The sequence below is a fragment of the Phyllostomus hastatus genome, unplaced genomic scaffold (genome assembly GCF_019186645.2).
Source record: "Phyllostomus hastatus isolate PE091 unplaced genomic scaffold, TTU_PhHast_1.1 phas_contig_86, whole genome shotgun sequence".
NCBI lineage: Eukaryota > Metazoa > Chordata > Mammalia > Chiroptera > Phyllostomidae > Phyllostomus > Phyllostomus hastatus.
The window spans coordinates 92,851,879-92,865,064 of NW_025333977.1; the positions used below are offsets into that span (position 1 = coordinate 92,851,879).

The 13,186-nt window shown below is 39.5% G+C and overlaps 1 protein-coding gene across 1 annotated transcript in view; it reads right to left on the reverse strand.

Annotated features, from left to right (window-relative positions):
• The window catches only part of SNX4 (sorting nexin 4), a 75,793-nt gene extending 69,165 nt beyond the window's left edge, over positions 1 to 6,628 (reverse strand). The window contains exon 1 of the mRNA XM_045852038.1: positions 6,452 to 6,628. Coding sequence (XP_045707994.1) covers positions 6,452 to 6,595 — 144 coding nt within the window. The 5' untranslated portion in view covers positions 6,596 to 6,628. The remainder of the gene's footprint in view (positions 1 to 6,451) is intronic.
• Positions 6,629 to 13,186: the final 6,558 nt, after the last annotated feature.

The window sequence follows — 13,186 nt, forward strand, 5'->3', positions numbered from 1 at the left end:
ATGTAAAGCAAGCAGAGAGCAGAGCAATGGGCACTGTTCCCTCTCTAACCCTCCCCCACATACAGCATCATAATACAGTGGGTTGTGGGTTGCCCTGCCTGCTGAAAACCTAAGGCTCCACCCCTTAGTACATCATAGGCACATTGAGACAAAAAAGTATGGCCCAAATGAAACAACAGATCAAAGCTCCAAAAATAGAACTAAACAATGAAGAGATAGCCAACCTGTCAGATGTAGAGTTCAAAACACTAGCAATCAGGATGCTCACAGATATGGTTGAGTATGGTCGCAAAATAGAGGAAAAAGTGAAGGCTATGCAAACTGAAATAAAGAAAAATATACAGGGAACCAACAGTGAAGGAAAGGAAACTGGGACTCAAATCAATGATTTGGAGTAGAAGGAAGAAATAAGCATTCACCTGAAACAGAAGAAAAAACAAGAATTCAAGAAACTGAGGAGAGGCTTAGGAACCTCCAGGACAACTTTAAATGTTCCAACATCCGAATCATAGGGATGCCAGAAGGAGAAGAAGAGCAAGAAATCAAAAACTTATTTGAAAAAATAATGAAAGAGAACTTCCCCAATTTGGCAAAGGAAACAGACCTCCAGGAAGTTCAGGAAACTCAAGAGAGTTCCAAAGAAGTTGGACCCAAGGAAGCACACACCAAGGCACATCAGAACTGCATTACTCAAAATGAAAGATAAGGAGAGAATCTTAAAAGCAGCAAGAGAATAGGAGACAGTTACCCACAAAGGAGTTCTTGTAAGGCTATCAGCTGATTTCTCAAAAGAAATCTTGCAGGCAAGAAGGGGCTGGAAAGAAGTATTCCAAGTTATGAAAGGCAAGGACCTACATCCAAGATCACTCTATCCAGCAAAGCTGTAATTTAGAAGGGAGGTCAGATAAAGGGCTTTCCAGTTAAGGTCAAGTTCAAGGAGTTCATCACCACCAAGCCCTTATGATATGAAATGTTAAAGGGACGTATCTAAGAAAATGATCAAAATTATGAACAGTAAAACGACAACAAACTCACAACTATTAACAAGTGAACCTAAAAGAAAAACAAACTAAGCAAACAACTAGAACAGGAACAGAAACACAGAAATGGAGATCACATGGACAGTTATCAGTGGGCAGGGAGGAGAATGGGGGAAAAGGTACAGGAAATAAGAAGCATAAATGGTGGGTACAAAATAGACAGGGGGATGTTAAGAGTAGTATAGGAAATGGACAAGCCAAAGAACTTATATGTACGATGCATAGACATGAACTAAAGTGGGGAGGAATGCTGGTAGGAGAGTGGGTTCAGGGCAGAGGGGAAAAAAGGAAAAAAATGGGACAACTGTAACAGCATAATCAATAAAATATACTTAAAAAAGTTTGTAATCAGAAGATCAATTTTTCCCTCAGATTACTAACCAGCTTGGCAGAATTTGAATCCCATCTCTGCCACGGATTAGCTGTGTAACTAGTGTTCTGCCTCCATTTCCTCACCCCTAAAATGGGCTAAAAGTACCTAACTCATAATGTTGTTGGGAGCACTTGATGAGTTAATGCATGAAAAGAGTTTTAAAAGTTGTCTAGTGGCCCTAGATGGTGTAGCTCAGTGGACTGAGTGCGGGCTGCGAACCAAAGTGTCGCAGGTTCGATTCCCAGTCAGGGTACATGCCTGGATTGCAGACCATGACCCCCAGCAACCGCACACTGATGTTTCTCTCTCTATCTCCCTCCCTTCCCTCTCTAAAAATAAATAAATAAAATCTTAAAAAAAAAGTTGTCTAGCCTGTAGCAAGAGATCAAATATTACCTATCACCTATTATTTGAAGGCTTACATTTTTCTGATTATAAAAATTATGTTTAATGTATACAAATTCAAAAGTACACTGGAAAAAATTAAGTAAATATAAGCCACTTTATCCTACAACCCAGTGCTAGTAATATTGATATATTGGTAAACTTTCTTAGAATCTTTTTTCCAGGCATGGTGCTTGTATGTTACTGAAAAAGGTCAGAGAACTATCCAAAGAAAAATAGGGTTATAATACATGACCTTTTTTCTTGTGCTTTTTATCTATTAAAAAATATTTTTAAAATAGCATAACTATTCATGCCCTGGCTGTTGTGGCTCAGTGGACTGAGTGCTGGCTTGAGAACCAAAGGGTTGCTAGTTTGATTCCCAGTCGGGGCACATAACTGGTCTGTAGGCCAGGTCCTCACTTGGTGATGTATGAAGGGCAACCACATGTTGATGTTTCTCTCCCTCTCTTTCTTCCTCCCTTCTCCTCTCTACATAAATAAATAAATAAATAAATAAATAAATAAATAAATAAAGTAAAATAGCATAGCTATTCAGAAAACATTAATTTTTATTTTAAATAAAATATGTACATTAGAATAGTTTTCCAAACTGAATCACAACACATTCATAATTCATAAAGTTAATTTGGTGCATTGTGCCAACATTTTTTTTAATGAAAAAAATATATAAAAATATCACAGGGCATTGCGTGAAATAATGGTTGTCTCCTGAAACAACACTTACTATGAAAGTATATGCTGATTATGTTGTAAAACTGAGAGCTACCGAGGTAGAAAAATAAGAAAAACATACTTGTGTATGATTTTATCATCAGCTGCTAAACTGATAAATTCTATAAATATGACTATACATTTTTTACTTTGTTATGTTATCCTCACCCACAAATGCCTCAAATCTTACAGTTCTAGCCTACCCCATTCAGTTCTCTGCAGCCAGTCACTGAAGATGCTAATTGTGTATAGGAATTGTCTGGGGGTTTGTTTGTTTGTTTGTTTGTTTGTTTGTTTTAATTTTCGAAAAGACAGAGAGAAGAAAAGGAGAAGAGAAGAGATGGGGGTGAGAGAAAAAGGAGAGGGAGAGGTGTATCTCCCAGACAGGGACTGAACCCACAGCCTTGGTGTATCTTATCAAGACAACGCTTTAACCAACTTAGCTACCTGGCCAGAGCTGTAATAATTTCTAATTACCAGTTGCTCAAGCACTCTCTCTCCACCACCACTCCCCTGCCTAGAGAGTTCTCCTTTTAAGAAATTCACGTGGGCAGTGGTTCTTACTCTGAGTAAATACTGTTAACTACCAACTAACTGGAATCTTCCAACCTAAAAAAGTATTCTTACTTCTATTTCCTTGCCACTTCCCCTCTTCTGCCAGGACTAATTACAACTTTCTTGGAGATTGAATTCCTCTCTCATTTTTCCATTTTCTAAATTACTTTAAATAGAATCAAAGATACGTGTAAAAAAAAAAAGCATGCACTCTTACTTACATGGAAAAAGTACAAAAGGAAAAGAAAGGAGACTTCTAATTAGACAATGGAAAGAAGGAGAACTGAACATACTCACAGAAAGAAAAACAAGAGACTACAGAATAAGAGCTTACAGCAGAATTTAGAATACTGACTACTAATGTTTAAAACCAGAAGAAACTTGCAAGTCTTTGGCAGTGCTTGCTTCCACTACCCCTAGGTATAGGGAAATTGGTACAAATTACTCTGTCCAAAATTTGCAGGGTTAAAAATTAAGGTTCATGAGGTGAGGACTTTGCCATCTCTTCACACTATCTGCATAGTGTTGTGATAAAAAGCTGTGTGATAAATCAACACACCATTCAAACCTTTTATCTTTTTAAAATTACAACTTAATATAAACTAAAAATTTTAAATACAGTTTTGGGGCAATTTACAAAACTATTTTTAAGTTTTGGTTTTTTTAAATGAAGCCACATGGCTTAATGGGCAGTCTAATTTCAAAGCCAGGCAGACCTGACCTCAAGTCCCAGCCATCCCACTGACTTACCTAGTGACCTTGGCCGAATCACTTATCTCTGAGTCTTAAAATTAAAGAGTACAGCCTTACTGTGAATACCACATTCAAAGAATAAATCTAACTTATCTTTATACCCAGGCCACATCCCTATCAGTAAACAGCAGCAAGGTCGTGATAGCTATAGCAATACTTCTTGACTGGGGAGGAACTGGAGTAAAAGGGACAGAAGTATGGAAAAGGAGTATATACCCTTTAAGGAGGGTTTGGGTAATTTTTTGGGAGGAGGGAACAGTGTACAGAGTATATGAATGTATGTGTCTTTAAACTCCTGGTAATTCTGAAATATTGTCTAAATGGCTTGTGTCTCTATGAATTTCTAAGTCTGGTCACTAACAGAGAGTCTCTTGGAACACTTATTTATCAGTATTTTCCTAAAATGGTAACACAACCTCTATATAACTACAGCCTCTACTCTATGATGGCATCTTTGGATTTCCAAACATCTTAAACTGAACATACGAGAGCTTTTTAAATGAGTTATTTATAATTACTTTTAAATTAACATAACTTGATTTTATACTATAGTTGTAACTTCATACTAGTTAAATTTCTAAAGGCTTTCACCAAAAAAAAATCACCAAAATTTTTATCATCATAACCAAAATTAAACTCATGATGTAGCCAACAAAAAATATGATTCTTACCCTTTGAAACAATCTAAAATTGCTTTAACACATATCTGGAAGATTGACAAATATTTTAAACTCTGAAAATATTAAGTATTGATGAAGCTAGAGAGTATCAGGCACTGCTGATGGGAGTATAAACTAGTATATTCTCTTTGAAAACAATTTGGCACTATCTACTACAGGCTGTACATGCTACTACCCTACAATCCTACAATTCCACTCCTAAATTTGTATTAGACTCTAATACATTTGCACCAAGAGATATATAGGAAGAAGTTCATGGTAGTGGTAATTCTTTACAAAGAGCAAGAATCTGGTAACAACTCCAAGAAAAGAGAAATCAATTGCAGAATATCTATAAAATGGCTTACTATAAAGCCATGAATATAAGCAAACTAAGTCACATTTTGGACGAATTCCAAAATCATAATATTAAGCAAAGAGAGAAAAATCATAGTAAAATTACTCCACTTATGTAAATTTCAAAATCAAATAAAATTAAACAATATATTCTTTAGAGATATATATGGTAAAGATTAAGTAAAGCAAGAGAATTGTTACTACAAAATTCCAAATGCTGGTTACCTCTGTGGTACAGGGGGTGGACATAACCCAGAATATACTGGCTTCAAAGGATCTGATAATTATTTTGTGGGAAACTTCTCTGCATTAATTATACACTTCACAATGACTTTTTAAAAGAAAGACAACAGAAAAACTAAGTCACATAGCTGCATAAAAAGCTAATAATGTTACGAGTCAAATTATGCACCACAAAAGTGCACACACTTGTCACATTTAAGAAGCTGATCTCTTCACAAAAAAATTCTAGAACTTAGGGGAAAATTCAATAAAAACTTAACATTCACCCCCAAAATCTTCATGCTACCCTATATACCTCGACATTTCCCAAGTAGACAAAACCTTCAATTTCTGTGTTGAAGTTCCTGGCTATGTTGTCTCTAAACTTAAAGTTAAGAGTCTTTCTGGTTACATAGCTTCAGTCAGCAAACAAGTTTAACTTTCCTTTATCCATCATAAGCAGTTTTATATTAGCACTAACACCAGTTTCAGGGAAAAAAAGCGGCAAAATGAAAGAGCAATCCGCATACTGATTGACAGGGTGCTGTCTGATGTGCAGCACTAGACTGAGTTTCAGAAACGCTTCTTTTTAACCTGGTCTATCCATCACGCATTATGAGTGAAAACACTTTGGACTGAAAACAATTACAAATGTAAAACGATACAGTTTCTTTTTTCCTCAAGCAAATGAAAATCACTAATTACCAAAGGAGATTCACAAAGAAGATTCACGAGATATCTACAAGTCTCCACTGAACAATACAGCTGATCCACAAATTAAAGTTCAGCCAAACAAGTAGTTTTAAATGTTTTTTTTCTCCTTAAACTTGTACCGTTTCTTGAATCCAACACTTGCAATTCCCTGATTGTGGCGCCAACCCAACCACCTTTAATGCCCCAGACTTGTTCAAGTCCCCCATTATCTTCTTTCTCAACCGCCGCTGCCCACACCCCACAGTGCCTTCATTAAGCCATCTCCTCCGCACAACCCCTTGCCAGAAACATCAGCGTTCCTGTTCAGGTACAGACTTCGGGGTCCCTGACCTCTGAAAACCGCGGTCTGCCACAGCCTGGACGGTTCGGAGCCCGGACCTCCACATCCGCAGAACCGCACTCACAGGTACCCTCGGCTCCCCTCGCCGCTGCCCTCTCGACCGGAATTCGCTTGGTGCCGCTGCACCTGGCGCTCGCTCCTACCTCTGACCCCTATTTACACTGAGCCTACCCCTTACCGTTCCAGTGGCCCAGCTTTCCCATCCCGCTTCCCGGTCACTGCCGGGTCGCTGGGCCAAGCCGACCCGCCCCCGCCAGCCTAGCCCAGCCCGCTAGGCCCAGACACAGGCCGGGCAGTCTCCGCCGCCCCTTCTCCTCACCGTTTGGTTACCGGGAACATCCTCGTCTCGGACCCCCTCCGCATCCTCATCGACCACAGCCTCCAGCCCAGCGTCGGTGTGGCCTAGAGGTTCCAGCGGCGACGGCTGCAAAAGCCGCTCGAGGTCCGGGGTTGCTGGTTCCATGGCTGCAGCTCCGCGCGGCGGATCCACTGTGCGCCTGCGTCGCCGCTCCCGCAGGCCCCGCCCCCTGGACCCCGCCCCCTCTGCTCTTCGCAGCCACGCCCAGCCCGGACGTGTTTGTTGGGGCGGTGACCCGAGGGCTGGCCCGCCCTGCTTGGAGTTCGGGATGGAGTTGGGACCCGGGCTAAAGTGGAGGGCGCTCCTGCAAAGGAAGTGGTCACTGTTAAGCCTGGAGACCTAGAAATCCGGAAAAACTGATGGAGGGATAGCAAGCAAGAAAGGCAAGGGGAATGTGAAGATAGAGTAGGTATTGGATCCAGTCAGATTGGTGATCACCTAAAGAAAATTTGAAACTCAAAAGACACAGAAGTCCCTAATTCTCCCTCTTGTCCTCTGTCTTGTATGTCATTATTAGTTCCATATTTTTTCCTGGAAAATTGGAATGGCACAAATTACTGACTTTCAGAAGTTGAGCAACACAATCAGCAAAAATTAACACTTCCAAGTGTTTGAGAAAAGTGAAGGGCTTGGCCGAAGCAGTGCTTGACTTCTATTTTAAGTATTTCATGAAGCCCTGGAGATCTCTGATAATTTTCTACAAACACTTCATTCAATTTCGGAACCTGATTCGTTGACAATCATTCACTATGGTAACCTGATGGAAAAGACTCACTGGGTGTACCACACTGTGGTAGCTTGAGGTACTTTCCATACAAAAGCCTCAGTCATCTGACCAGGAACGATCTTTCTGCCTGAATACTTAGCTAATTCAAGCTGTGACACAGTTTCCTCCTCCTTCTGGAATGTTTTCTCCCACTCATCCTAAAATTTTAAGTTATCACATTTATGTGCTGAATATCACTTTGTTCATAAATTGGTTACGACCTTTCTCATATTATTTTACAGTTATTTATTTATATGTCTGTCTGCCCCAATTAGACTGTCTTTGGACTCCTTTAAGACAAGGATCCTGTCTTATTTTTTTTTCTCTTACCAACTTAGGACATTTACTCAGTAAATATTTAAAGGTATTTTATCATTTTATCAAGGACTTTTCATGCTAGGCAAATTCTCAGGAAATATTTTTAATCAGAATACTATTTTATTTTATCACAGGAGGAAAAATTATCTTTCCAGGGACAGATTTATATCCATTATCCTATTCCCTTTTCCCAGTTTAGAGATAAATACCCAGAAACATAGGTACTAGAACCATCAGAATAATTTCCCTGGGCTAGTGACTTGAGTGTCTCACCCTGCAGGGGGTAGGAACCAGAAAGAGGGCTCTAGGCTTTACAAACCAGTCACCTGAGGGAAAGCCACAGTGCTATCTGCAGTTTCTTTAAAATAAAACAAAACAAACAAAAAACAGAGTAGGTGCACTGTTTTCCTTTCATTTACATCTCTTTTTCTGGGAGGGGAAAAAAACCTTCGAGACTGCCTTTGATATCCATTTTAAGTTGTTTCAGCTGGATATAACTTTGACCCTATCTCTTCTTAAAAGATTGCCTTGAAGAAACCAAATTTGAAAAATCAAAAGGGTGCTTGAGGAGTCTAAAATCAGGGCAAAAAAGCATCACATGATCATTCTTTTCTTCTCCTTTATATATGTATAACAAGCATTTATTGTGGGGAAAAATAGAAAATACCATAGTTATGAGTAAAAATAAAAATAAAAGCCATCTATACTTCCACACCCAAAGAAAAGCATTGTTCATATTTAACATATATCCCTTCTGCTATCACACATATATGTAATAAAAATGGATCCACACTACAATGGCTTTTTATAGTTTATTCATTTGATACAGCAAAAGCATCTTTCCATGTGATTAAATATATTTTTACAGTATCTTCTTAATGGCTACATAGAATTCTACTGTAAAAAATTGCTATTATTTATTTAATCTTATAATCCCCTATAGGTACTTTGATAAACAACACTGCAGTGATCATCCTTCTGTATAATATCTTTGTGTACCTAACCAGTTATTTCCTTAGACTTTAGGAATTGGAGGATTTTAAGGAAAATTTCATTTAAGCTTTGATCGTGCCTGAGAAATTACTGCAAAATCATATTATTGGTCTATTGCAAAATAATATAATTCTCAAAAATTGATCCACTTTTGAGGATTGATATTAGTATCAATTTTCAAAAATTGACATTGGTATCCACAAGCTAACAAATTCTTATTGAGAAATAAACAATAATTAGTGTTCATGTAAAAAGGCTGGAATGGGAGAAGAGCTGCCATCTTGACATTTTTAATGGATATGGATGCCCTGCCCCATAATTTTCTATGTACTTGGCACTTTATGTACATTTTCATGCCCCTGCAAGACAGGCGCTATTTTTCCTGTTTCACAGAGGAAGAAGGAGGCTTGGGTGATATTTGACAAGGTCGCACAGCCAGTGAATAAGAACAAGACCTTAGATTTAAACCCAGATGTATAGGACACCCAGAATTCAAGCTCTTGGGCCATGCTGCTCTTCATGGAGGAGAGGAAAAAAGAGAGTCTTCTCATTCATACACACGTGTGTGTGTGTGTGTGTGTGTGTGTGTGTATACACAAAATTGATTATGCTATTACAGCTGTCCAATTTCCCGCCCTTCACTCCCCTCAGCCATGCAGACCCCCTCCCACCCACATCGCCCGGCTTTAGTTCATGTCTATGGGTCATACATATAAGTTCTTTGGTTTCCACATTTCCCATACTATTCCTACCCTGCCCCTGTCTATTTTCTACCTACCATCTATGCTACTTATTCTCTATACCTTTCTTCTCTTAAAGGAGGCAAGTAATATGGATGGAAATTGAAGGTCGATCCCTCACCCAAAAACCCTGAGAGAGAAGCACATTTCCTTGAACTGTGAAGGCAAATTCACTCCAGTCTGGCTAAAGCCTGGGAACACCCAGAGCTAACTCCATGGAGATTTTGGACACAAGTGCCCCCGCTTCTTCTGATTCAGGCAGGGGAAGGATACCAACACCCCAGCCCCTCACTGGGGGAGGGCTTGAGGTTTCCTGCTCTAGAGTGAATGGGAAAAGTCTCAAGAGCAAAGGTGACTAGCCAGTTTGCCTCTGGAACAAATCACCCTCTGTGGGGACACTCTCCCAGCTTCAGCCAGCCAGAGGAACTTCAGTCTCATATCTGAATAGCATGATTTAGATTTTCACTTTGCCGTTAATTTAAAAAATAACTGAGCTCCTGTGCTAGCCTAGGAACACCACAAAACACCTATTCTCCACTTCCCACCATTCTGGTTCTGTTCGCCCTTCCCCAAGATTCTTCTCCTGCTGTCTGGCTGGCTACCCAAGCCCCATGAAGTCATGTTCGCCTTCCTCTTTATGTGCCTTCTATTGCAGCCTCCCATCACGACTGAAGAATTCAGATCCTTCTTTTACTACCTCTAGGCAAATTATTTCAACTCAGCCACTCAGACCCTGAAATTCCCAGGATTTTGAATCTTGAGTCGGAGGGGATGCTGGAGATTGGAGCCATCCATCATTGGGACAGTGGTGGTGCTGGGGCCAGATTGTTCCTAAGCCATGAATTTCCTGTGGATTGTGTGCCAAGTCTCCAAAGCTACCTTGATTCTGTGACTTTCTACTCCTGGATCACTCGTCTTAATTCCAGGAGCTCCTACTCTCCTCTCAGGATTTTCTCTACTGGCTTCATATGACTGAAGTTGGTTCAGCTCTATACAGCACAAAGCTGTAACTGAAACTCAGATCTTTCAACTAAACATGCAACAAATATTTATTAAACACCTGCCCTGCCCCAGGCAATCTCCTTGTCTTCCCAGGTGGTTTTTCTAACTGATCCATGGCTTTCGACTCTGGAGAAGACTGGAATATACACCCCAAATCAACAGAACCATACCCTAAACTCCTGTGGCTTGAGAAACTCCACCAAAGTCTAGTAGCAAGCCAGCAACTAGAATCTTCAGCAGCTAAAAATCATGAAAGCTAACACCAGGTAGAAATATTTTTCCCCTCCCAGATGACTTAAATATGCTTTCATAGAGGTCTTCTGAAGCAAATGGTTGTTTACTCTACAACCAGGAAACAAAACAGATAGGTTGGGAGGAAGCACTGTGGCAGACCAGGGTATTTGGGGGGGCATGTGCATCGGTGGCACCTCTTAAATAATATCGTACATGTGAGTTACAGCTTATCTACAAGTGTACTTTGTAAACAATGCCTGGCAATTGACTCTCTATAAATGGCAAATTTTGTTTGGTATTCATAAACTGTCGGACCACCTGATCTTTAAAACTAGGGCTGCCTAAAAGTTACAAAGGATTTATTACATAATTCTGATGGGGGGGTGGTAATGTGGGATTTTTTTGTTTTGTTGTTTTACTTTCTTCTCAAAAATCATTAAATCTATCTGAATGTTTCATTTTGGAGGATTTGTTTTTAGGAGTTCAGAGGTCATACTATTGCTCTGTTCCCCCACCCCCCAAAATATGTAGAGACTGCACTGAGAAGAAAAAGAAGAAAAAAAAAGATCCCAACTTGGGGAAACCAGCCTATAGGTTACAGTGTTGCTGCTACAACAAAATCAGATTCAACTGTTTGTTTTTGCTGAATGAAATTAGTAGTAGATCTAGGGACATCACATGTATTCACTGTTTTAAGGGTACTCACAATATTGTTTTCACCAGGTATGGTGCAGTGTGCCTTGTGTGGGGACCACACGGAGAGGCAGGGTGAAAGGGAAAAACATAGGCACAAGTCTTTAGTGTGGTTTCTGTGGGAAGAATGGAGGAGGCAGGATAAACAAATTTAGGATTGGTTAGTTTGAATCATTTTAGCAGGCTCTGCTATAGGAGCTGCCCTAGTTGTCTGGTAGCTGGTCCTGGGACAGTTAGGGAAGGAAAATGGTGGCCCAGAGAATAAGAGCCCATAAAGAAGAATAAGAGCCCATTTAGGAGTATGGGATTTGGACTGGTTGGTTTATATATGAAAGCTGCCCAGGTAGGCAGTGATTTACTATCTCTAAGAATTAACTAGCTCTGGGAGGGGCAGTCTCTCAAGAGTCAGCAAGGCCCTAAGATGTCAAAGCATCAAAAATGCAGTATAAAAAGACATGATTATGACACTCACAGATACATAGAATTGCACTAATATATATAGTCATATATACATATGTATATATATGTATATATATAGACATGTATGTGTACAAAAACATAAAATCACAAGTAGATTATATGGTATCTCAGAAGTCATCAAGTGCAACTTTCTACCGAATGCTTACTTCCTGCCAACATACCTACCACAGGGTTATCCAGACTCATGTTTCTAAATAATATATGGAAAACAATCACACTATTTCTTTTTATTCCTTTTAAATATTTTATTGATTATGCTGTTACAGTTGTTCCAATTTTTCCCCTTTTCCCCCAACCTAGTACCCCCCACTCCCTCAAGCAATCCCCACCCCTTTGTTCATGACCATGGGTCGTGCATATAAGTTCTTTGGCTACCTCATTTCCTATACTTTACATCCCCCTATGGCTGTTCTATAACTACCAATTTGTATTCCTTAATCCCCTCACCTCTTCTCTCATTCCACTACAACCCCCTCCCATCTGGCAACCATCAAAACGCTCTCCATGTCCATGATCCTGTCTCTGTTCTTCTTGTTTGCTTAGTTTTTATATTTGCTTCTTGTTTTTATATTTAATTGTTGATAGGCATATATTTATTGTCACTTTATTACTCATAGTTTTGGCCTTCATTTTCTTAAAGAAGTCCCTTTAACATTTCATATAATATTGGTTTGGTGATGATGAACCCCTTTAGTTTTTTCTTGTCCGGGAAGTTCTTTATCTGCCTTTCTATTCTAAATGATAGCTTTGGTGGGTAGAGCAATCTTGGCTGTAGGTCCCTGCTTTTCATGACTTTGAATATTTATTGCCAATCCCTTCTGGCCTGCAAAGTTTCTTTTGAGAAATCAGCTGACAGTCTTATGGGAACTCCCCTGTAGGTAACTATTTGCTTTTCTCTTGCTGTTTTTAAGGTCCTCTCTTTATATTTACCTTTTGGCCTTTTCATTATGAAGTGTCTTGGAGTGGGCCTCTTTGCATCCATCTTGTTTGGAACTCTCTGTGCTTCCTGGACTTGCATGTCTATTTTCTTGCATGTCTACCAAAGTAGGGAAGTCGCTTTCATTATTTTTTCAAACAGATTTCCAATTTCTTACTCTTTCTCTTGTTCTTCTGGCACCCTGATGATGCAAATGTTGGTACACTTGAAATCGTCCCAGAGACTTCTTAACTATGCTCGTTTTTTGCATTTTTTTCTTATTGTTTTTCTGGTGGGTTAATTTTTGTTTCCCTATGTTCCATATCATTGCTTTGATTCCAAGCTTCTTCCATTCTACTGTTGATTCTCTGTAAATTGGTCTTATTTCCATCAATATATCCTTTATTTCTGCCTGGGTCTTTTTTATGCTGTTGAGGTATTCACTAAGTTCCTTGAGCAACCTTATAAATAGTGTTTTGAACTCTGCATCTGATAAATTGCCCATCTCCATTTTGTTTAGTTCCTTCTCAGGAGTTTTGATCTGTTCTTTCATT